Raw genomic sequence first — 25,808 nt, 5'->3', positions numbered from 1 at the left:
GCTGAGAAGTTGGCGGAGCTCAGCTAAATGGTGGAAAAAACCGCCGCAGTTCCACTGGAGGATGGTATTGTCCATGGCTGAGAAAGGCGTGAAAGGACTGGGAAGGCAATTTACGCCGCTTGTTCACTCACTGCCACCGATTCAGTACCCGTACGAGAGGCATCCATGGCGTCTGAGGGACCAGCGAGATCAAGGTCCTCAGCGGACGCTAGAATCTCGACTTCATCCTCAGACGCAGAGTGCGAAAGCTGCGGTGGGGTTGGTGCCACCGCAAGTTCTTTAGCCTTAGAGGTCTTTCTCTTGGACTTCTCTCGCTGAACCTTGGGTTTCACCGGCTGGGAAGGCTTCACCGATTCAGTCTCCGGGACAGAGGAGGATCGTGAAGCCCTACGCCCGGCTGCTGGTGAGGACTTATGCCACTGGTGGCCGTCATCCTTCCCGCTGGTGGAACCCTGGGAAGGGAGGGTCCCAAGGGAACTCTTACGGGCGAGAGTAGCCGAAGAAGTTAGACGCTTCTCCGGCTGAGAAGCGGGGACGGACGTCCCCGACGGGTGGGAGGAGGTTGCTCCTGAGGTAGGTGGTGCAGGAGCAACCGGTTGGGGAGAGCCCCCCACGGGCCAGGGGGCAGAAGGAGTCGTACTGCTTATCGAGCTGGCTGGAAGTCTCGAAACTGATGGAGCTAGCACAGTTGTTGTAGCAGCTGCATACGAAGATGTCATTCTCACAGGATGGAGTCTGTCATATTTCCGTTTGGCCTCAGTATAGGTCAGCCGGTCCAGGGTCTTATATTCCATGATTTTGCGCTCTTTCTGATAGACTTTGCAGTCAGGCGAGCAAGGTGAATGGTGCTCCCCGCAGTTGATGCAGATGGGAGGCGGGGCACATGGAGTATCGGGATGAGATGGGCGTCCGCAATCGCGACATGTGAGGCTGGAAGTGCAGCGGGAAGACATATGGCCGAACTTCCAGCACTTGAAGCACCGCATCGGGGGAGGGATGTAGGGCTTGACGTCACATCGGTAGACCATCACCTTGACCTTTTCTGGTAACGTATCACCCTCCAAGGCCAAGATGAAGGCACCGGTAGCAACCTGATTGTCCCTCGGACCCCGATGAACGCGCCGGACGAAATGAACACCTCTACGTTCTAAGTTGGCGCGCAGCTCGTCATCAGACTGCAAAAGGAGATCCCTATGGAAAATAACACCCTGGACCATATTTAAACTCTTATGTGGTGTAATAGAAATGTTAACATCCCCCAACTTGTCACAAGCAAGTAACCCGCGGGACTGGGCGGAGGATGCCGTTTGTATCAGTACTGACCCAGAGTGCATTTTAGACAAGCCCTCCACCTCCCCAAACTTGTCCTCTAAATGCTCGACGAAGAACTGAGGCTTTGTGGAGAGGAAAGACTCCCCATCAGCTCTCGTGCAAACTAAGAATCGGGGCGAATAACTGTTACCTCCATCCTGAGACTTACGCTCTTCCCACGGCGTGGCCAGGGAGGGGAACGTTTTCGGATCGTACTTCTGAGCATTAAATTGAGCCCGAGAACGCTTAGAGACTGCTGGCAGCTGGCCGCCAGCGAGAGATGATGTACCACGCTTCATTGCGGGTCATACGCCCTGATGCCACCTACTCCGACCAAGGGCCCTCCCCACGGGCGCCACCCAGCCACAGCAACAGCCACCTGGCAGGATGGCCATTGCCGGGAGTCCTGATGCCCCAGGGAGATGGGCATCTACTCCTTGGCATACGTGGGGAGTGAACGGCGCAGGCATCAGTAGAGCGATCCCTGTGTTGTCAGGAGGCTACAACCAAGAGGGTACATGGCGGCCCCACCACAACGGACTGGCTACCGTGCTGGATATTAGGTGACATGTGGTCCATGGGCGTCGTCAGTGCAGAAAATGGCCCTGCACAGTGCTTGGCAGAAAGTGCACGCAGGGGTGCATCGATGCCCAAGAGATGGAGAGCGGGCAAGACTGCAATGCAACGACGAATAAGATGGCGAAAGTTCTCAACACAACACGGACACAATGCACCAAGTAAGGCGCCCTTCCCCAATCGGCTCGCTCTTCGGAAAAATTTTGAGATATGGAGGTCAAACCCGACAGGGGACCATCACATAAGGCCGAAACGTTTGAGGCTCCTTTTAGTCGCCTCTTACGACAGGCAGGAATACCGCGGGCCTATTCTAACCCCCGAACCCGCAGGGGGAGATGGGACCGGGATAAACCAACAGAACCAGAGGTTGTAGAGAGTTTCAGGGAGAGCATTAGGGAACGATTGACAAGAATGGGGGAAAGAAATACAGTAGAAAAGAATGGGTAGCTTTGAGAGATGAAATAGTGAAGGCAGGAGAGGATCAAGTAGGTAAAAAGATGAGGTCTAATAGAAATCTTTGGGTAACAGAAGAGATACTGAATTTAATTGACGAAAAGAGAAAATACAAAAATGCAGTAAATGAAGCAGGAAAAAGGAGTACAATCGTTTCAAAAATGAGATCGACAGGAAGTGCAAAATAGCTAAGGAGACACGGCTAGAGGACAAATGTAAGAATGTAGAGGCATATATCACTAGGGGTAAGATAGATGCTGCCTACAGGAAAATTAGAGACACCTTAGGAGAGAAGAGAACCAGTTGTATGAATATCAAGAGCTCAGATGGAAACCCAGTTCTAAGCAAAGAAGGGAAAGCATAAAGGTGGAAGGAGTATATAAGGTCTACACAAGAGCGATGTTCTAGAGGACAATATTATAGAAATGGAAGACGATGTAGATGAATATGAAATGGGAGATATGATACTGCGTGAAGAGTTTGACAGAGCACTGAAAGACCTAAGTCGAAACAAGGCCTGGGGGTAGACAACATTCCATTAGAACTACTGATAGCCTTGGGAGAGCCAGCCTTGACAAAACTCTACCATCTGGCGAGGAAGATGTATGAGACAGGCGAAATACCCTCAGACTTCAAGAAGAATATAATAATTCCAATCCCAAAGAAAGCAGGTGTTGACAGATGTGAAAATTACCAAACTATCAGTTTAATAAGTCACAGCTGCAAAATACTAACGCGAGTTCTTTACAGACGAATGGAAGAACTAGTAGAAGCCGACCTCGGGTAAGATCAGTTTGGATTCTGTAGAAATGTTGGAACACATGAGGCAATACTGACCCTACGACTTATCTTAGAAGAAAGATTAAGGAAAGGCAAATCTACGTTTCTAGCATTTGTAGAGTTAGAGAACGCTTTTGACAATGTTGATTGGAATACTCTCTTTCAAATTCTGAAGGTGGCAGGGGTAAAATACAGGGAGCGAAAGGCTACTTAAAATTTGTACAGAGATCCGATGGCAGTTATAAGAGTCGAAGGGCATGACGGGTAGCAGTGGTTGGGAAGGGAGTGAGACAGGGCTGTAGCCTCTCCCCAATGTTATTCAATCTGTATATTGAGCAAGCAGTAAAGGAAACAAAAGAAAAATTCGGAGTAGGTATTAAAATTCATGGAGAAGAAGTAAAAACTTTGAGGTTCGCCGATGACATTGTAATTCTGTCAGAGACAGCAAAGGACTTGGAAGAGCAGTTGAAGGGAATGGACAGTGTCTTGAAAGGAGGATATAAGATGAACATCAAAAAAAGCAAAACGAGGATAATGGAATGTAGTCGAATTAAGTCGGGTGATGCTGAGGGAATTAGATTAGGAAATGAGACACTTAAAGTAGTAAAGGAGTTTTGCTATTTGGGGAGCAAAATAACTGATGATGGTCGAAGTAGAGAGGATATCAAATGTAGACTGACAATGGCAAGGAAAGCGTTTCTAAAGAAGAGAAATTTGTTAACATCGAGTATAGATTTAAGTGTCAGAAAGTTGTTTCTGAAAGTATTTGTATGGAGCGTAGCCATGTATGGAAGTGAAATGTGGACAATAACTAGTTTGGACAAGAAGAGAATAGAAGCCTTCGAAATGTGGTGCTACAGAAGAACGCTGAATATTAGATGGGTAGATCACATAACTAATGAGGAGGTATTGAATAGGACTGAGGAGAACAGAAGTTTGTGGCACAACTTGACTGGAAGAAGGGATCGGTTGGTAGGACATATTCTGAGGCATCAAGGGATTACCAATTTAGTATTGGAGGGCAGCGTGGAGGGTAAAAATCGTAGAGGGAGACCAAGTGATGAATACACTAAAGAGATTCAGAAGGATGTAGGTTGCAGTAGCTACTGGGAGATGAAGAAGCTTGCACAGGATAGAGTAGCATGGAGAGCTCCATCAAACCAGTCTCTGGACTGAAGACCACCACCACCACCACCACCACCACCACCACAACATCAGGTCCTGATCAGTATTACATATATCTTGTGCTGATATAAGCTATCTGTTTTATGTTTCAACTTACCGACTTTCCTCAAAGGAATGGAGAACAGTTAACTGAACTTTGTATAAAACATGTGTTGGCTTTGGAGACAAGGAGCTTTAAGAGAAGACTACATAAGTTAATGAATTGGAAACATCCCAACGTCAAGCTAGGAGAGTTTCAGATAGATTATATAGCCATGGATCGGAACTTTCTTAAAGGAATCTCCAATGCTAAAACCCAAGACTTCAAAAGCTACATAGAAAAAGAACTTATGATTCTACATGTATCATTAATAATGCAATACATTGCGAGAGATCGAAACACCTTTAAGTGATAATCTAGGAGCAACTTTCAATGGATTAAAAGCATGGCAGAAGAAGTTGCTCCATTAAAGAAACTGAAGAAATACACTTGCTGGATTGAGGAATGTGATATGGCAATTTTATGCACGCATAGAGCTCTGTTAACTGACTAAAAAAGTTACAGGGAGGAATTAATCACTGCTAGACAATCGACAGCTAAAGAAATTACAAGTGCCAAAAGGAAATTTCAGTAGGAATCACTAAAATTTATCGAGGAGGCTTTCAGTCGATATAAGATGAGAGATTATACCAGAGATTTTAACAGTACTAATCGAAATATACTTCACCCACTATTATGGTGAAGGATATGAATGGACAGATAGCACATAACAATTATGAGAGTACTATGATTTCAGCTGAGTACTTTAAACAGCTAATAAACAGTCTGGAACCAGAACATAATTTGGAATTTAGCCTTAGCTAAGAAGCAAAATGCATCTAGAAAATCATACTCTTACTCCATCCAGACGAAGTACAAGCAGTGATTAATTCACTTCAGAATTATAAGGCAGCAGGTGAGAATCAACTAGTGGCCAAGCTTTGGAAGTATGCAAATGTACAAACTATTCTAAATTTACATAAACATCTTATTGACATTGGAATACTGAGAAATTCTCAGAGGAATGGAATGGTACAATAAGAAGATAGAAAGGAGATGGGTCAGGTCCAAATAATTAGAGTCTTATGCTTGCTGGACACTACTTAAAGAATTTTCTCTAAGGTTTTGGTATTGGTTAAAAATATTCTTGGTTGCAATTACACTTGCTGGACCACTTGCAACCAAGACTGTTTTTAACCAATACTGTTAAGCACTGGTTTGCTGTACCAGGTGTACCGGTATGAAATGAACATTAAGATACAAATGTGTCAATAGGGAACATTTGTAGTGAACAAGCCTTAATTTTTTTTGTTTGGTTGGTATGACATCTGTCAAAGATATTAAGTATGCATCAAGTCATGGAACAAACAACATCATATGTTTTCATCGTGTTAATAATGTCGAATTTTGTACCAGAAAGTGATGATTTGCGGAAAGCATTAATTTTTTGTTTTCATTTGAAAAAAAGTGCTGCAGAGTCGCATCGAATGCTTGTCGAGGCATATGGTGATCATGCTGTATCAGAAGCAACATGCAAAATATGGTTTCAACGGTTCAGAAATAATGATTTTGATGTAAGAAATGAAGAACGTGGAAGATCACCAAAAAAGTTCAAAGACACCGAATTGCAAGGAATATTGGATGAAGATGATACTTTGAATCTCAAGCAAATGGCAGCAATACTAAATGTTGCACAACAAACAATTTCTGACCATTTGAAAGCTATGGGAAAGATCCAAAAGTGTGGAGAATGGGTGCCACATGAATTGAATGAAAGACAGATGGAAAACCGAAAAACCATTTGTCAAATTTTGCTTCAAAGACATGAAAGAAAATCAATTTTGCATCGAAATGTTACTGGCAATGAAAAATGGATTTATTTTAAGAATCCTAAATCCCGCCTGCAAAACCAGATCGATTCAGCAAGAAGACAATGCTCTGTGTTTGGTGGGATCAGAAAGGTGTGGTGTATCATGAGCTTCTAAAACCCAGAGAAACTGTGAATACTAATCGCTACAGACAACAAATGATCAAATTTGAACTATTCATTGATCGAAAAAAGACCAGAATGGGCCAGAAGACATGGCAAAGTAATTTTTTTACATGACAATGCAAAGCAAAGCTGGTTCAGGATACAATCAAAACACTTGGCTGGGAGCTGCTAACCTACCCACCATATTCACCAGACTTGGCCCCTTCCGACTACCATTTGTTTTCATCAATGGAACACACATTGGCTGAGGAACACTTCGATTCCTACGAAGAAGTCGAAAATTGGGTGTCTGATTGGTTTGCTTCAAAAGAAGAACATTTCTATTGGCATGGTGTCCACAAATTGCCAGAAAGGTGGTCAAAATGTATAGAAAGCAATGGTCAGTACTTTGAATAAAATGTTTTTACTTTTCAATTCAAAATTAGTGTTTCATTTTCACAAAAAAAATGTAATAATAATAATAATAATAATAAAAATAAAATAAAAAAATAAAAAAAAATAAAATAAAAAAAATGCTCATTTTATACCGGTACACCGGTATGCCACATATAGATTGGAAGAATTTCTAAGGTTTTTTATTTCAGAATCCATAAACTGTGAACACGAAGGTGGTTTTCATCCTGGATGAAGCTGTCCTTATCAAATGAGTCGACTTAAATGAATAATGAAGCATCAGATGGTTAGGAACAAGAAGCTACGGATCCACTTCGTCAATTTAAAAAAAGCCTATGATAGTATCCATTACAAATCTCTACTGTCTGTTCTTACAGAATTTAGTTTACATTAGAAACTTATCCATCTCATTACGGTCACCCTTCAAAACACTAAATCTAGAGTAAGGTTCAGAAATGAAGTCTCCGAATCTTTCAGGTTCGAATTGGCCTTTGACAAAGTGACGGATTGTCTCTATTACTGTTTAATTGTGTGCTGGAGAAAATCATGAGTGAATGGAACAAGATATGTCCACCATCTGTTAAGACTAGAAGAAAGATTAGACTTGAGTATCTTGCATTTACAGGAGATTTGGTGTTGTTTGGCAGCAATGTCGACAAGGCAAAGTTTCAGATAGAAACTAGAGTGATTAGCAGAAAAGGCTGGGTTGCAAATTTCTTTTGAGGAAACAGATATGATACCCACCTTCCCTGCTGACACATACCATATTATACCCCATAATGCTAAAAAAAATTAAGATGCTAGAAAAGTTTAACTACCTTGTGAGATGATTACCTGGAACGCCATTGAAAGTGCTTCAAGAGGTAGTAGAACATTAAAACTACAAGGAGCACAGAGAACTACGTGGCCAACTTACAAAAAATAATCTCTTTCAATAAATGCTAAAATCTGGCATTGTTCCTGCATTATTCCTCCATCATTAAACTGGATGCAATACATGCAATTGAAACACTATTTAAACTAAACACTCAAGCAACAACTGGTAAATCGCAGAAAGTTGATAGAAGAATGCTTTGAATGATTATCTCTCTCTCTCTCTCTCTCTCTCTCTCTCTCTCTCTCTCTCCTCCCCCCCCCCCCCCCCAAAAAAAAAAAAAAAAAAACGGTTCGAAGTAGCAAAAATGGATCTGAACGAACTGAATATTACCAAACATTAATATGGAGAAGTTGCATCTGAACAACAAACACATACGACTGACATTCAAAACATCACAGTGGAAGATGTATGTCACATCTGCAGAAAAACAACCCACCACATCACTCCACATGAAGATGTTTTGGGAAAGGAAGAAATTGTTGACTTCTAATACCTTAACTTATACATTGTAGACTCTGTTATATAAGGTTTGATTTTAGTGCTCTAATGTGAGGATACACTATGTAAATAATAAATAAATCAAGTGCTATGTCATCTCATATCTCAGGCACGGAAGTATCTACAACACATTTTTTAAAAAAAAGACAACCATGAAAAGAGAGAATCTTCGTGGTCTGCTTCACCCTTGCTGAATATTTCTGGAATACTGACAATGACGACTTACTCCATTTCTCTGTGTTTCCGTCACTGCCAGGACAAAATACAATGAACTTAATGATTATTTTTAAACCTGAAATTTCCAACTTTCAAGATTGTGTACCAATGAATTACTATATTCACAAATAAAACAATGGAAAAGCCACAATGGAATAACGGTAATATTACAAAGAGGACTGACTACTGTTGATCATATAGTGAAAACATTGAGTCACATGCAGGCATAACAAAAAAACTGTTATACATTTGAGCTTTCGGCTAAAAGACCTCCTTCTAAGGTAGAAAAAATGCCCACATTCACACCAGCACAATTCATTCTCTCTCTCTCTCTCTCTCTCTCTCTCTCTCTCTCTCTCTCTCTCACACACACACACACACACACACACACACACACACACACACACACCGGACTGTATATAGCAACTGTGCCTGATGGGGGAAGCAATCTGTGGATGGCAGGGATAAGGAGGAGCCTGACATGAGGAGGGGGAGGGAAAGCAGGGGTTGGGTTGGGGGAAGGTGTAGCGCTGCTCTGGGATATGGTTCGGACAGCCTATGACTGCCAGATGCATAGCTGGGAGGCCCTGCTCTGAGTATGGGGAGCAGAAAAAGAAGAAAGTAGAGGAGGGGGAAAAAGACTATGGGATCAGTTGGTGGACTACAAGGCTGTATAGTGCTGCAGTGGAAGCAAGAAATTGATAGGTGAGGGAAGGACAGGGACTAGTAAGGGTTGAGGCCAGGGGAGTTATGGGTTGATTGATTTGGGAGGAGGGGACCAAACAGCGAGGTTATCAATCCCATCGGGTTAGGGAATGGTGGGAAAGGAAGTCGACCATGCCCTTTCAAAGGAAGCGACCTGGCATTCACCTAACACAATTTAGGGAAATCACAGAAACCTAAATCAGGATGACCAGATGTGGGTTTGAACCGTTGTCCTTCCAATTGCGGGTCTAGTGTGCTAACCACTGCACCGCGTCGCTCGATGGGAGTTACGGGAATGTAGGATATATTACGGGGAGAGTTCCCACCTCCTCCGTTTAGAAAAGCTGGAGTTGGCACAGGCTGTGAAGTACGTGTTGAGCAGCATGTTCAGCAACTTGTTGGTCCAGCTGTCTCTCGGCCAAAGTCTGACGGTGGTCACTCATGCAGATAGACAGCTTGTTGCTGTCATGCCCAAGTAGAAAGCAGGACAGTGGTTTGTAGACCAAATGACTGCTTTCACAGATAGCCTTACCTTTGAGAGGACAGATGATGCTTGCGAATGGCCTCAAGTAGGTGGTGGTGGTGGGAGGGAAAGGTCTCACATTTAGGTCTGTAGTAGGAATATGAGCTACTAGCGTGGAGATGGGATTGACAAGGATATTGTGTCTGTTCGGTGAGTAATGGAACATTACAGTGGGAGGGTTAGGGAGGATAGTGGGTAGGATATTCCTCACTTCAAGGCACGACGATAAGTAGTCCAAACTCTGATGGAGAATGTACGAGGTGCATTCAAGTTCTAAGGCCTCCGATTTTTTTTCTAATTAACTACTCACCCGAAATCGATGAAACTGACGTTACTTCTCGACGTAATCGCCCTGCAGACGTACACATTTTTCACAACGCTGACGCTATGATTCCATGGCAGCAGCGAAGGCTTCTTTAGGAGTCTGTTTCGACCACTGGAAAATCGCTGAGGCAATAGCAGCACGGCTGGTGAATGTGCGGCCACGGAGAGTGTCTTTCATTGTTGGAAAAAGCCAAAAGTCACTAGGAGCCAGGTCAGGTGAGTAGGGAGCATGAGGATCACTTCAAAGTTGTTATCATGAAGAAACTGTTGCGTAATGTTAGCTCGATGTGTGGGTGCGTTGTCTTGGTGAAACAGCACACGCGCAGACCTTCCTGGACGTTTCTGTTGCAGTGCAGGAAGGAATTTGTTCTTCAAAACATTTTCGTAGGATGCACCTTTTACCGTAGTGCCCTTTGGAACGCAATGGGTAAGGATTACGCCTTCACTGTCCCAGAACATGGACACCATCATTTTTTCAGCACTGGCGGTTACCCGAAATTTTTTTGGTGGCGGTGAATCTGTGTGCTTCCATTGAGCTGACTGGCGCTTTGTTTCTCGATTGAAAAATGGCATCCACGTCTCATCCATTGTCACAACCAACGAAAAGAAAGTCCCATTCATGCTGTCGTTGCGTGTCAACATTGCTTGGCAACATGCCACACGGACAGCCATGTGGTCGTCCGTCAGCATTCGTGGCACCCACCTGGATGACACTTTTCGCATTTTCAGGTTGTCATGCAGGATTGTGTGCACAGAACCCACAGAAATGCCAACTCTGGAGGCGATCTGTTCAACAGTCATTCGGCGATCCCCCAAAACAATTCTCTCCACTTTCTCGATCATGTCGTCAGACCGGCTTGTGCGAGCCTGAGGTTGTTTCGGTTTGTTGTCACACGATATTCTGCCTTCATTAAACTGTCGCACCCACGAACGCACTTTCAACACATCCATAACTCCATCACCACATGTCTCCTTCAACTGTCGATGAATTTCAATTGGTTTCACACCATGCAAATTCAGAAAACGAATGATTGCACGCTGTTCAAGTAAGGAAAATGTCGCCATTTTAAGTATTTAAAACAGTTCTTATTCTCGCCGCTAGCGGTAAAATTCCATCTGCCGTACGGCGTTGCCATCTCTGGGACGTATTGACAATGAACGCGGCCTCATTTTAAAACAATGCGCATGTTTCTATCTATTTCCAGCCCGGAGAAAAAAAATCGGAGGCCTTAGAACTTGAATGCACCTCGTAACTTGGTCGCTCCAGTCCTGGGTGGTACTGAATCACAAGGGCAGTGACCTTTTGTGCCCAGACAGTGGGAGTATGGGAAGTGCGTAATCCCATTCACCTGCTGCGTCTCCCTCCTGCATTCATATCCCTCACAACTGCCGCCTCTCCCTGAGCCACCAATTAACCCTCCCCAGCCCCCCTTCCTTCCCTCCCTCCCTCTCTCTTCCTCTACCTACCTCACCTGCCACACCCATCATCCCAGTTTACCAGCCAAATTGCGGCTTCAGCATTCTATATTCGGCCAGCACAATGAGCTGTACAAGTGTGGTGCAGTTGCAGGTGCAGGTGCAGGTGCGTGTGCGTGTGCGTGTGCGTGTAGGTGTAGGTGTAGGTATTCATCCAAAAGCTAGCAAAGTTTTCATTATTTTATTGTTTGCCTGTTGCCTGTTGCCTGTCGACAGCTCAGTGCTTCTACAATTTGGTGAGTTGTTTCCACTACTACTCAATTATTTATTCAAATTCAATTTCATATCTGTCACAATTACATCTTTCATTCGAGTTTGTTTCCTGAACAACTTATTTGTTTCCCTGTCACTGTTTGTAACTACCAATGTGCAGCTCCCTAGTGCTCCCTAACAATCAAGTTGTTGAATGATTTTTGTTTTAAAGCGGATTCTAACTGCCATAAGTCAAAATGTGATTAATACAGATTGTAAAACTTGTTTGAGACAATGTAATCTATTCTGCAAAGTGGACTTAGTGCACCAAAAGCAAACCAAGTTATTTTTACTCTTGTTTTTATCATTTTGCTGTCCATTCAGCTTCTGTCTTCAATTTTCCTAAACACAGAAACTTGCCCACTGGTTCTGTCACGCCATCATTAAAGAACCTCAATTATCTGACCTTCGATTAAACAACTCATCAGACTATCCAATAATGTGTCCAATCATCCATCTGTGCTCCTCACCAAACAATATGCCAGTGTTATCGACTGATTTTACTCTTGTCACAAAAGCTGTCCATCTGAGTCACACCCCTCACACATGCTTAGTTGACAGACTACTGTGTTACTGTACTGTTCACTTTACTATATGCCTTAATCTCCTGCGTTATCTGTGTCATTATGAAGCTTTTTACTGTACTACTTTTAATTTCAAAGTTGCAATGTAGTTTTGTACAATTTTGTAGGTCAGGCTTAAGAAGTGTAAGGCATTCCGAGTGGCTAAAAGTGGCTACAAATTAGAAAACAAATACGTTGTGTGCACGAGTGAACAGAAACGAAATGTTCAGCACAGACTTGACAAAGGTGAGTCAGTTACTGAATTAGCCATTCAACCAGGTGTTGCATTCACAGATAATTTCCTGTTTCTTTGTTATAAATCTAATTTTTCTTACTCAATTTTGATTTATTAAATAATTTTGAGCTCTGTAAATGACATGTTTCGTTCTCCTCTGATTATCCGACATTTTTAGTCGTCCAATCACCATCTGATCCCAAAAGTGATTAATCAATAATGTATTTTCTTTTTGATGTGATAATCAGATGTTATTTCAGTATTTCTATATTTGATTTGTGACCACTCTTAAGATTTTTGTTGAAGTTTACCTACACTGAGCTAATGATAGCTGATTATTGGCATTTTCTATGGGCGATAATCAAATGCCTTTGTAGCATGTCCAACTGCCATGTGGAGTATCCACATTCAATTCTGGTACTGCCAAGGTTTTTTTCCTTGGTAGTAGGACTGGAACAGGATGCACTCTGCTTCACGATAGCAACTGAGAAGCTGTTTCAATAAGAAGTAGTTGCTCCAAAGTTAGGGAAGCCCAACAACTAAGAGAGTAGTGCACTGACCTCGTGCACCCACAAAATGCCACTGTCAGAGGAGGGCACAGCAGCCAGGAGGTACTGAGGTCCATCAGGGCCAGTACACCAAGCTGTTTTGTGTGTTATTGAGTGCAATTTGGAGTTAATTTTATTACTATCAAATTACTCAAACCACTAGATAACTGTGCAGAGATAATTATAGCTCATTAGTTCACTTCTCTCTGTACTGCAGTATGACTGAGTGATGGATAGCATATATTATTTCTCCTTCTACTATTCATAAAATTACAGGTAGGAAAGTGCTCAAAATGATGTTAACACATGTGTACTTCACAGCCCACACAAAATAGTAAGTGGAAAAACATGCAACAATGAAACAAGTGACAAGGAAGTATGAGGACCATATTTTTCAATCTGTCAAAGGCTAAAATTAAAACAAGAGTGAATTTCAGAACTGTTAAGCACACACTATGTAAACCTGTTGGGGATTTTTGAACAATCACTGAGGTAGCTGAAACATACAATGTAATAGTGAAGCAGCTTCCCCTCTCTTTTCTGCAAAAACACAATCCCTGCCTGTTGAGCCATATGTGTTGAAGTTCCTTCTTTGAGCCGAAATGCTACTCAACCACTTCCATCATACGCCAAAGAAATGGAAGTTGACATATCCACACTGTGATGAGGATAATCCATTGCCTTCCACGTAATCACTGGAGAAGTTCCATAGATGCAGCAGTATCGTTTGAGCAACTTCACATACCAGGATGACAACAGATGGTTGTTTTGAAACACTATGCATACTGTATGCAATGTTTATAATGTTCTGCTAAAATGCTGATTGTAACCTATGGCTTCTTCAAATGAAGAACTGGAGGGCAACTTTATGACATGGTTGAACAACAGGAGAAAGATTTTTTGCGAAATCACACAATGTTGAAGAAAGTCTCAATCGCTATGGTGACTATGTTGAAAAACAGTTACCAACATGTGTGTATTACCTACTCATAAATCTGATAATCATAGTTGTCTCAATTTCAATTGCACATTATGCAGCTGCTTTCCAAATTAGGTGTAGAATAAACGGATATAATAAACTATACGGCTGCTACGATAAACAGAGGATAGGCTTTCATCACTTTATGATCTAGGGGTTTCTTAATTCAATATAATTGGCTTCAATCTGTAACAACGCTCAATGGAAGCGATAATGTAAAGTTTTAGTAGGTTTGATTCCTCCTCAAAGTGTGGGACTTCCTCTCGACTGTCTGGTCAAGTTTGCTTTCCGGTTGGAAGTAGTAAGGGAATTCCAACTGCAATAAAACCACACTGACTAATTAAGTGAGGTATTAAAAGCAGTTTCCCCTTTAACTATGGATTAAAAATTAATTGTACTGTATACATAAATTCAATATAAAATTTCATTCAAAACTATGTTTCAGTTACATTAAATACTGAAAAGCATAGCAAGTCTCATGAATCACAAATGTGACATAGTGGAATATGCAAAAGGACAATACTTGATGCCTTGGTTGGAAATTCATAACCACACTAAAACATGGGTTGAACAAGAAGTTTCACAATTTGCTCGTTCTCCAAGATTGATTTTAGCCTTGCTCAATGCACTGCACAAGCCTCTGTAATTAGTTATACCCTTATAACCATATTAGTAAAACATGTTATTCATCTAAAATGGAAGAACATCCTTTTTAGCTATTTAGTAATGGGAATACAGCAAGCAGAACAAGCCTGAAAATACATGCATAGCATGCAGTCTGACATTTGTGGGCTGTATATCTACAATATTTATAGCATCCAGAATTCTACCAGCATGGGGTAAGATTAAATGTAATTCTTTGCTCAAATGTGTGTTAGTCAGGGTGTATACGCAGGCAAGGAAAAAAGATTCCCAGATTTCCCAGTTAAAAATACAGTTTTTCCCAGGTGAAAATACACTTTTTCCATTTTAAGTGACAGTATACTTTCCCTTGAAACTGTAAAACTTATCGAACATTTGAATGGTTATGGTTTTATACACTGCCGTAGAACTTTCCAGTGCACGCGCACACACAAAAGTTTTTGAGAGATCTTTGATGTGCAGCATCATGTACACTGCATATTTTGTATTATGATACACTGCATATTTGGTATTACAAAAGTCTAAATTCAGATTCCACCAAAAACAGCATGTTAATGTTGAAGCATTGAAACAGAGAGTACAAGATTGTGCTGTGATTTTGTAAGCCAATCATAGCTCATGTTATGTGATCTCACCAACCGATGACACCAAATAGTCAGAGCATAGGGCACGTGATGTAGTCAGCCAAAAACAGCATTAATGTTAAGTAGCATGAACACACAAATAGTAAAAGTTAATGTTTTAAATTAATATACATGGTTTAACCATAAAAAACGCTATGCTTTCTCATATAATATTGGTCTCTAAGATTAATAAGCTACAAGAAAAGCTAAGCTTTCACTTATAATATTGGTCTTCTCTTGAGTGTGTAATGCTTCCAAATACATCACACAAATGTCCCAGTAAAATTTTAATAATGACATAAATGTCATTTTCTGGGCTCAAAATTCTTCTAAGTGGCTGACTCTCAAAGTGTTAAGTGAGAGTCAAATGCTCTGTGATTTAAGAAATTCACCACATATTCTCCCATATAATGTAATTCACCTTGTGTAAAAGGAAATTTACTTTGAACGCAGCACTTTTCAAACTACCATTTGCAATATTTTCCTGCTACTTGTTGGCAATAGGTTCATTTCAGTAGTGCCAGAGAGAACCAGAAAACAGGCATCTTTTGCTGCACATGCACAGCTACGATGACGTAAGAAGCCTGTATGTTTGTACGTATAAAGCTACTGCACAATCATGTCATATAAGAAACAGGACATCAGAGGATACTCCAACGGCATCATACTTTCGTAAACCATACTAAAATACAAAATTTAACTTAAAGAGCACATTCGTATGTCTAGATTCACAATGAAGTAGGCCCCAACCTGACATTACGCTTTTCAGTGTAGTTTTTGGGATGTACATTTTCTTGGAACACCACCATTGTATTATCTCATGTTTGGTTCTTTACTATGGCAGAATTCCATTTGTGCCAGAAGATGAAAACATGCACTTTAAATTCAGCAAACAGTTGGAGCTAGCCAACAGCGTGGAATGAAGCACTTTATTTCAAATAAATTGCTGCCTCAGCGGAAAAGATTAATAAGAGCCAAATTTCTTTAGCAAACCAACAAAAATAATTTCATTGTTCTGCAAGGCAATTGATTAATGATTGACTGCCAAATATGTGGAAACTAATAACATATTTTAGCCTTCTGTAATTATGTCAATATATTTTACTTCATTCGATAATTCTCGGCCACTGAAAGCCATTTTGTACTCATTTGACATGAGAACTGTAAATGAAGAGGAAACAGCAAAATCACTATATGAAAAAATGGGTCATGTGGAGGCTAACCCTTCCCCTCTACAGCTCAGACTGTTCTGCAATTGTGCGAATCTGGCAGCTTGGGTGCTCCAGAAAAATTTTTCCTGGTAGCATATGGCTGCCTGTTGCTACTGCCAATATAGTTAACAGCCATACTTTAAATAGCTAGATGCAGGAGATGGTACACTCACATGCGACTCAACTGAGCACGAGTCTGCTGGCAAACGCTCACACGAACCTAATGCATCAGAAGCAGTTTGTTGTTATGAAGTATTGCATCTTCATCCTAAAGCCTTTGACGCATTTTGCTGTGGCAGACGCTTGTGCATGCACTGTGTTTTGTTGTTGTAAATGGCACATTTCCTTTGCAACTTAATTTTTATTTTAGCTGCAGTAGCGGAATATAGTAATATTCTTTGTTAGAGTGTCAGTTCCTATCAGTCAAACTTACAAAAATTTAACTGAAAACTGAAACAATGAAAAATTCCCAGAATTCTTAAAAAGTCCCAGGTTTTTCCCAGTTTTCTCCCAGATGAACAAATTTCCGGGTTTTTCCAATATTTCCCGGTTGGTCCAGGGCACTTACATTCCAGTTATCAATTTTTGTGTAAATGACTGGTGTCCCAGTCAATACAGTCACCAGTTTTACATATTTATGTTAGGTTGCATAAAAGCATACATCAAAAAGTGTAAAAAGCACAATCCATGCATCACATTAAAGCCATTTGTTGAAAAAGATTACAACAGCTAGGAACAAAAAAAGAATTTTGATACTTCAGGTAAAGATGATTTTGCTGTGAACTACAAAGATGTCATAACATGCAACTTGCATTTTTCGTCTCTGGTACGTTATATACTTACTGTCTTTAATTTATCCAGGAATGACATGAAAAATTAAAGTTTACTACTGAAATATCGAACATATGATACAAGGATTTATCATGAAATTATTTTCATTACAATTATTACTCTCACCATTATCATTTAACTGGTACATTGTATTACAATTTATTAAATCAGCACTTATAAACCATGTAAATCTCTTTCTTTTTGGGAATTCAGTTGGTCATTAATACTACTATGAGTTCAAGACAATATGAATGCTAGGGACCAGTCACATACAATTTAAGAACAAATTTTAATATTAACATTATAGTTGTAACTGTTGTTTCTTGTGAGCACTTCATTTGGGGCTTCAAAGCAATCATTTTAACACAGAAAAAGTAACAAGACCGTGAAGAAAGGAATAAGATTAAAGTGGACAAAGATGGGATAAGAATGAGCCATCAAATCTCCCCCCCCCCCCCCCTTTCTTTTCTTTAACTTTCCAATATTGACTGGCTTTAGGTTTTCCATAGCTCTCCTGAAATCCTTCAGGCGAATAGCGGGGCAATTCCTTTGAAAAAGAATATTTCCGATTTTCTCAGAGAACTGAGAGGAAGCTATGTTGGGAAAGGTCTAACAGAATCTATGGTTTGGGTACACAACAGCGGAGAGCATGTGGAGTCATTCCGTGAGTACATCTGAGGAAAAAGAAAGTGCAGGTAGGTATGAGGATTTTCCAGGCGCATCCAGTTTAGATGCCTGACCTGGGTATTTTCCCTGGGGTCAACAGTTAACAATTGGGTAATTTGAATAGCTAGGAAATTGGAGGATGGTAGTAGTGTAACAGAGAAGAACTTGGGTGTGCCAAAATCAGAGGTAGTATCCCAATTTCCATCAGAAGGCATCAGTAAATGGCGCTTTTATGAAAGGGGCCAGTGAGTAGTCTTCCTCAACAATAATGAAGTGGATCCAACAGCTACATAGCCAATGGTGCTGGCAAACTATATATCTAGCATCCACCACCTAGTAGAAACGAGACCAGTGCCATTTAAGGATGGTTCACCCTCCAAGACGTATTATTTTCTCTTTACTTGTGTCCACAGTACTGACATATTTTAGAAAGGACATTTTCTGCCTGGACTGTTATTAAATGTATTTTGTCACCATGATAATAGTTTTGGCCAATTATGTAATTTTCGAGTGACAGCTCACTATAGAGTGCACCAATGCATTGTTCACTTAACAGAACACAGTCCTAGTGTTGACAATTTTTAAATATTTCATTAGAAAAATAATACAGGAGTCTATCATTTATATAAAAGAACGTAGCACTTCACATAATCTGTATCATCTGTGCTCATAATTTCCACTGCACATGCACCATGTGTGACTTCTGACTCTCTGGGACAAAAAGCCTCATGATTCAAAAATACAACATAATCAGTGGGCTAGTGTCCTTTCAAGAAGGTATCAGAGCACATCGGTGAGGTTAATCTGTCAGTAGCTGTTGATGATGTACAGTTATTTCCTGGTTTAAGGACTGGGATGAAGAGAACACATCTTCTAGCTGAACATAGTGAAAGATCTCCAGTAAATAGCAGTAGTGAGTCGTGTTCAGATGTTCGACCATATGATTATAAACTGAGTCATGGCCTAAAGCTGTATTGTAAGACTGCTCTGGAGCCTGAACCAGTTCCCAATCATGAAAACATTTTATAATTTAGGGTTACAGGGAGTGAAGGGTAGGGGATGTCTTCAATTTATCTTCAATAGGTAGCTGGGTAAGAAGAGGATACTGACATATTTGCAAAGTGGCCTGTGAGATCTTCAGAAACAACTGAAATCAATAGAACTACCATCATCAAGGAAACCAGGAAAAGCTGTTGATCTTGTGGCCCCGTAGACAATGGAGTTTGGACCGTGCCTGGGTTAAGAAACATTTGTTCCCAAGGAGGAGACTAGCACTTTCTTATTGTGTTTAATCAGGTGGTTAGTATTTGAATGGAGCCAATTACAATTGATCAGGGGATTCAGTGAAGATGTTGCTTGATATGTTGCAGGGCCCTTCATAGGTTCTGAATAGCTGTTGCAGTGTTTTTGTTCCACCGTGGTACTGGTTACCAATGGAAGAGGCCCATATAAAGGGTGATAGCAGTTCCAATAACACAGGTAACTGTACCTGAAATGTCTTTGACAATCCCGTCAATACACTCTGATGGAGATGGAACAAAGGTGATGGCAGAGATATATAACTGCCAGTTGGCCCTTCAGAGAGCCTAACATGGCAAACAGTCCATATGGAAATGACAAGAGATTGTCCTGTCGTAAAGATCACCACACAGTAGCTATTGCTGGAAATGACAAGAGATTGTCCTGTCGTAAAGATCACCACACAGTAGCTATTGCTGTAAAGCCACGGGATTGGCGGAAGAGATCATAAGGTCGATAGACAAAAAGGTGTCATGTGCAGCACTAAAGTGGGTAGGGATATCATCATTAGGAGGGACAGATCGAGACTACAAAGTCCCTCCCATACAATGTGATAGTTCCCACTGGGAGGGGGCTCTGCATTGAAATCCCCAAGGAAGAGAGTGAGGGGAGGGGATTTGTCAGTTTAAGGTGACAATGTCATGATACACAATTGCCTGATCGAGAGTAAATAAATGTTGCAAATGGTGATTGCTGGGGTCATTCACACTCGCATTTACTGCTTTCAAAGCAGTATATGGGGGGGCGGGATCCACTCATTGATGACATTTGTGCAAATAAACATACAGACTCCTCTAGATGCGGTCTTGGGGCCAGTATGATTCTGACACCATGATCACTATTATCCTAGGTTACCAGTAGATGCCAGAGGAAGATGCTACTTCTTTGGCTGGGAACATGAAGTTGATGTCCCCAAGGGTGGTGCTGCAGGTATCACAAGAGGATAGGGCTAAGTGGAAGAGGGGAGGAGGGGTGGGGTGGGGTGGGGGGGGGGGGGAGAGGGGGACGACCTAGGTACAACAAGATGGAGGGAATACCTCCCCAATTTACTTGTGCGGCAATCAGAGGTTGATTTTGAGGAAGTGCAGGGAATAAGTATTCAAGGTACTGCTTAACTTAGCCACAGAAATGGCAAAATTCAATAGCACTGGGATGAAATATAAGTGATTATACTTTTCCTGGGTTTCAAAATATGAAAGTCAGTTTGAGACATTCCTTAGTTAGGGCAGCACACTTTGAGGATACGGGAGGGTGACTGTCTCCACAATTGATACAGAATGGTGTATGCTCACATGGTGAGTTATCATGAAGTAGCTGACCTCACTCTTCACAAATTGGGTTCTTCATACATATATGTCCAAAGCTCTGTTTCAGTATTGGAAATTAGGGCCAACATATAACAACATTAAACACTGATTCTGACTTTTTCATAAAGCAAACCCTGCTCAAAAGTGAGGATAACTGCCCTAATGTGAACCTTTTTGCCTGGTGGACAGTGACATAATCAGCACACAAAGTGGAACTCTTATTTCTGTAGTTTTTGTGCAATTCATCTGTCGGCAGCATTAAGTCCTGGTGAAAAATCAAATTCTCTTCAAATTCAGGCTCTCCTCTGTTGTTGTGGCAAGTTTCTAGCAAGAGATTAACACTTGGGACTGAGTAGAATTTCAAGACAGAATAATTTTGTTATTTATTGAGGCAAGACATGTCTCCAAATACATTTTCAATACTACCTACAAAGAACATCACCTTAATACATAAAAAGCTCTATCCATCGGTCTGGGTGCAAATCAAGACCTGAGGGAAGTAAATTTCTGCAGTTTCATGAATCTGGTTTCCTTTCAGTGTGTTCAAGGAGGGAAAAGTTCTTGGGGTCATACTGACCTGCACTGAAGCATTCAGGTCAGCCTAAAGAAACTGCTGCAGACTCACTGGCTGATAACTTTTGTTTTTTTCACTGCACAAGATATCCATAATGATGGTACCTACTGTGAACTAGGGCTCTCACCTGGGCACCTTCCAACCACAGAAATGGCTGTCTGTCTTGAGAATCACTGCCTACTGTCTGAAGTCTCAGTAACCCTAAATGGACATAAATCTACTCCTATGAGTGCTTGGGGAAGGAACTGCTCAGGCATCAATACCATGTTCCCTGCATAGTCATGGGGCTACCACTGTATGGGGAACTGACAACCCTCCATATGGACTGGCTATTAGGTGACCTCTCCTGCATGACCCACAATTCTGTAAAAAAAAATTTGAAAAGGTGGAGTTCAAACATGGAGATGGGGAACAAACATCAGTTAATTGAAATAAATGGTGTAAAATAAATAAAGTGGGAAAAGTTTTAATCAATGTCCTATAAACAAGCTAGTTGGTCAACACAAGGAACATGACTTACAGAGAAAAGATAGTAAGAGAGTAATATTGCAGCACAAGAAAGACGTACTGTTATGGCTTGGGACCAAATGCATACACTCACAAAAGAGTTGGGAGCCCCCTTGGAGAGTTTCTCAGTTAATCTTTAAAAACAAAATAATTATTGTATTTACCTGATAATCAGGCAACTTGTACAGGATGACCTTTCTATTAGAATCACAAGCAACAAGATATTGGCCATCAGGTGAAAATGCACAATCTGTCAATGCCCCAAGATGAGACAACTCAAGCTTTGGACTCAGATTAGCACCAGTCATTGCATAGATATGAACCTGAAAAATTAATTCCAAAGAACATGTCATTGGATAAATAACAATACAAGACAGCATATATCATTCTAATAAATAATTCCACAGATACATATTTTGTATGACTCATGTAGTATCCTAAAAATCCAAACATTTTATATCTACACTACAAGTCTTCCCAGAATTATTAATTAACTACTATCTGTTTTCCTGGGGAAGAACAGGAACTTGTAAAGTATAATTCCTCTTGCTATGTTGTAGTTGCAAAATTTAACATTCCATAATACAATTAACCAAATGAGCCTTTAAAATAAGCATCCATTATCACAAACAATGGAAAGTTCAGGCTGGAAAAATAACAATATGAAATGGATAGATCCAGGATGGAATAACAACAACATGAAAAGGATATGTGCACACAACTCTCCTCATAATGATGTGCACTGAATAGTTCAGTCAGCCTAAAGAAACTTCTGCAGCCTCACTGGCTAATAACTTTGGTCTTTTCATTGCATTGCACATCTCTCATATCCCACCAACGCACCTACTAGTCTTTCCACCTTCTCTGCTTCTCTTTTCTGCCCTCTCTCTGACCTGCGTGGTCTCCTCCTCCTCCTCCTCCTCCTCCTCCTCCTCTCTCCCCCCCCCCCCCTCCAAGCAAATGAGAAGCATAAGTAGGTTGAGGACAGGGACAAGCAAAGATTAAGGCCCAGAGGTGGGGAGTAAAGGAAAGAAGTAAATCAAATTACCTTCCGTTACGAGAGCAGAATGCACTCAACAACTGTGATATGACTTTCAAAATGGTAGAGAGCAGCAATCAGTCATCGCTTCCGTTCTAGCTTTATTAGAGCAGATCCAGATTTCAGCTAGTAACCAGCCATTATCAACGCCGTATTTCAGAGTTGTTATACATGCTCTAGTACAACTACACCTGTTGTTTTGGCTCCTGTCACAGTTCATTAAAGAGTCTTTAATGTACTGTCACAGGAGCCCAAACAACAGATGAAGACATACTAAGGAATGTATAGTAATTCTGAAATACTGCATTGATAATGGCTAGTTACTAGCTGAAATCTAGATCTCCTTTAATAAAGTTAGGACAGAAACACTGACTGACTGACTGACTGACTGACTGCTACTATCTACCTTTTTGAAAGGAGGATATGTTGTAAAGAGAGTTCCTATCTGTGCAGTTCAGAAAAGCTGGTGTTGGTAGGAAGGTTCCAAATGTCACTGGTTGTGAAGCAGTCGCTGAAGTATTTAAGTGAAGCACATCATGTTGAGCAGCACGTTCAGCTACTGGGGGTCCAGCAGTCTCTCGGCAACATTTCAATAACGAACATTTACGCAGACAGGCAGCTTGTTAGATGCCATTCCCACATAGAAAGCATTTATCCTTCACAATGGATCCTTGATCCTTCCATCTGCTCCAATATCGGAAATTTTCCTTATCCATACTAGAACCCAGTCCCAAATACTGTTCATGCAATGTTGCCTAGTTAATGGAATCTCTCTCTCCCCCCCCCCCCCCCCCCCCCCAAATAGCCTGACCAACAAATTACCCATCTCCGGCTGCAATGCCTCCTTCCACGATAACCTCTATCTATTCAAATCCTATAAATCTGAAGCCCTCACCAACCTAATTCTGCAAAACTGTATAAATCAGACCCAAACCACCTTGTAATACCTCCTCATGATCTGTGAAATTCTCTTGCTCTGCAATCCCAAATTCCCCCATCTCCCAGATTGAATCTGTTGCTCTCCAGGAACTAGACACTATGCAAAGTGCCACCTCAAAAACCTCTCCAAATTGCACACGTCTTGGACTACCAATATATACCAACTCTACAAAAGCCTCCATCAAACCTCCCTCCCCATCTCCTCATAGCAGACAACTCTGCTTCACAGACCTACTATGTTAGACACACACTGAGAAACTCCTTCACACCACCATATGGAACACAGAAACTGAACAGGTCCAAAATACTATCAGAACCTTTCCCCCAAAAGCCACAGTCACACAGGAATATTAATCTTTTCCAAATGCATTACATTTTGACACACTCCCAAATTTTTTAATGCTGGGCTTATTAAAGATTCTCTCTCCTTCTCCCAGGCATTACAGTGGAAAAACTTTATTTTCATCAATGCTATCAGTCAGATTTAAACAAAACCAACACTGAACTCTGCCTAACCCAATTTACTCCTCCAGCTAACCATGATCCATCCCCACTGCCCTCATATTATCCCCTGGTAACTTCCCAGAATTTCCTAACCTTGAAATTTGCCTCACCATCATTCCCCAACTTTCTCAACATGGAAACCAAGCTTAGAGCCAAAGAATCACACTATACCACCTAAAAACTGATCCAAACTTTATAATCCTATCTGCTGACAAAGTCTCCTCTGCTGTGGTTACGAACTTCAGAGATACCTGGCGGAGGGACTCCACCAGTTTTCAGATATGTCTGTCTATAAACTCTGCCACAGCCATCCCAATCCTGAAATCTAGTAGGACCTCCAGTCCCTGCTTAAATCCTTACGTCCAACCCAGAGCCTTTCATGCTGAGTTAGTTGCACCCCCACCCTGCCCCTCACCAGCATTGCCACTGCCACTCACCACTTCCCACATTCTATCTTCTGACACTGACACTACACAGCTCCTGTTCCTTTAACGTCCGGTGCCCTCCTCATCACTGTCAATGTCACCTCTCTTACACTAACATCTCCAATGCTCATGGCCTTGCCACTACTGAAGACTAATTTTACCAATGTCCGACTGACTCCAGACCCACAATAGCCTTTCTGGTCATCATGAAAAACTATCTCCTTGCCCAAATGTACTCTCTCCTTTGAAGACATCACCTACAAACAAATCCACCATACAGCATTAGACACCTACAAGGCACCATCATATGCCAACACATTCACAGACTGTATAGAGGAATCCTTCCTAATGACCCAAAATGCCAATTCCTCAACTGATTCATATTCACTGATGACATATTCATGACCTGAACTGACTGTGAGGACACCCTAACCACATTCCTTCAGAACCTCAATGCCTTCTTCCCCATTCACTTTGTTTGGTCCTCCTCGATGTTGGTGTCCATCTAAAGGATTGCTATATTAGTACCTCCATTCACATCACACATACCAACCACTAACAATACCTCCACTTTGGCAGCTATCACCAATTCCATACCACGAAGTCCCTTTCACACAGCCAGCCACCAGAGATTATCACATGTGTAGTGATGAACAGTTCCCCTCCAAATATACCAAGGGTTTCACTCATGCCTTCAGAGATTGAAATTATCTTCACAATCTTGGCCAGAAAAACATCTCCTGTGCCTTTTCTCTTCTGTACCTTACCACCTCCCACATACTGTCTGGATGCAAAGGAGCACTTCTCTTTTGACTCAATACCACCCACAACTGTAGGAACAGAATCACATTCTTAGTCAGGGTTTCCAACTTTCTCTTGTCCTGACCTGAAATGAGGAATATCTTGCTCACTATCCCACCCACCCCTCCCACAGTGATATTCCACCAGCTACTGACCCTACACAATATACTTATCCATCCTTACTCCACCCTTGCTCCTGAGCCCTTGCCTCATGGCTTGTATCTGCACACAGACCTAGGCACAAGACCTCTGTCATACATCCTCCCACCGTCATATCACCTACCCCAGATCGATCACTGGCATCAACTGTTCCACAGCTTCAAGATAATGCAAAACAGCAATGAAAACACACCATTAGAAACTTTTTTATTTCACAAGCATCTATTGTCGGTCTAAGAGGACAACAATAAAGCATGTTACTTGGATAGTCTCATGTCGCACTACAACTGCCACTGGTCATCTCACAGCAACTCCTCATGGTTCATTAGGCACAGACATTTTTATCTGATCCAAAGCTGTCGAAATTCCATATAA

The 25,808-nt window shown here is 41.5% G+C and overlaps 1 protein-coding gene across 1 annotated transcript in view; it reads right to left on the bottom strand.

The window, feature by feature from the left end:
* LOC124595822 (actin-interacting protein 1) overlaps positions 1-25,808 on the bottom strand; it is a 181,219-nt gene that overhangs the window by 17,723 nt on the left and 137,688 nt on the right. Inside the window, exon 12 of the mRNA XM_047134719.1 lies at positions 21,731-21,889. Coding sequence (XP_046990675.1) covers positions 21,731-21,889 — 159 coding nt within the window. The remainder of the gene's footprint in view (positions 1-21,730; positions 21,890-25,808) is intronic.

The sequence above is a fragment of the Schistocerca americana genome, chromosome 1 (genome assembly GCF_021461395.2).
Source record: "Schistocerca americana isolate TAMUIC-IGC-003095 chromosome 1, iqSchAmer2.1, whole genome shotgun sequence".
NCBI classification, from domain to species: Eukaryota; Metazoa; Arthropoda; class Insecta; order Orthoptera; family Acrididae; genus Schistocerca; species Schistocerca americana.
Note: the sequence above shows the minus strand (reverse complement) of the source record. Positions and strands in the feature narration are given on the sequence as shown.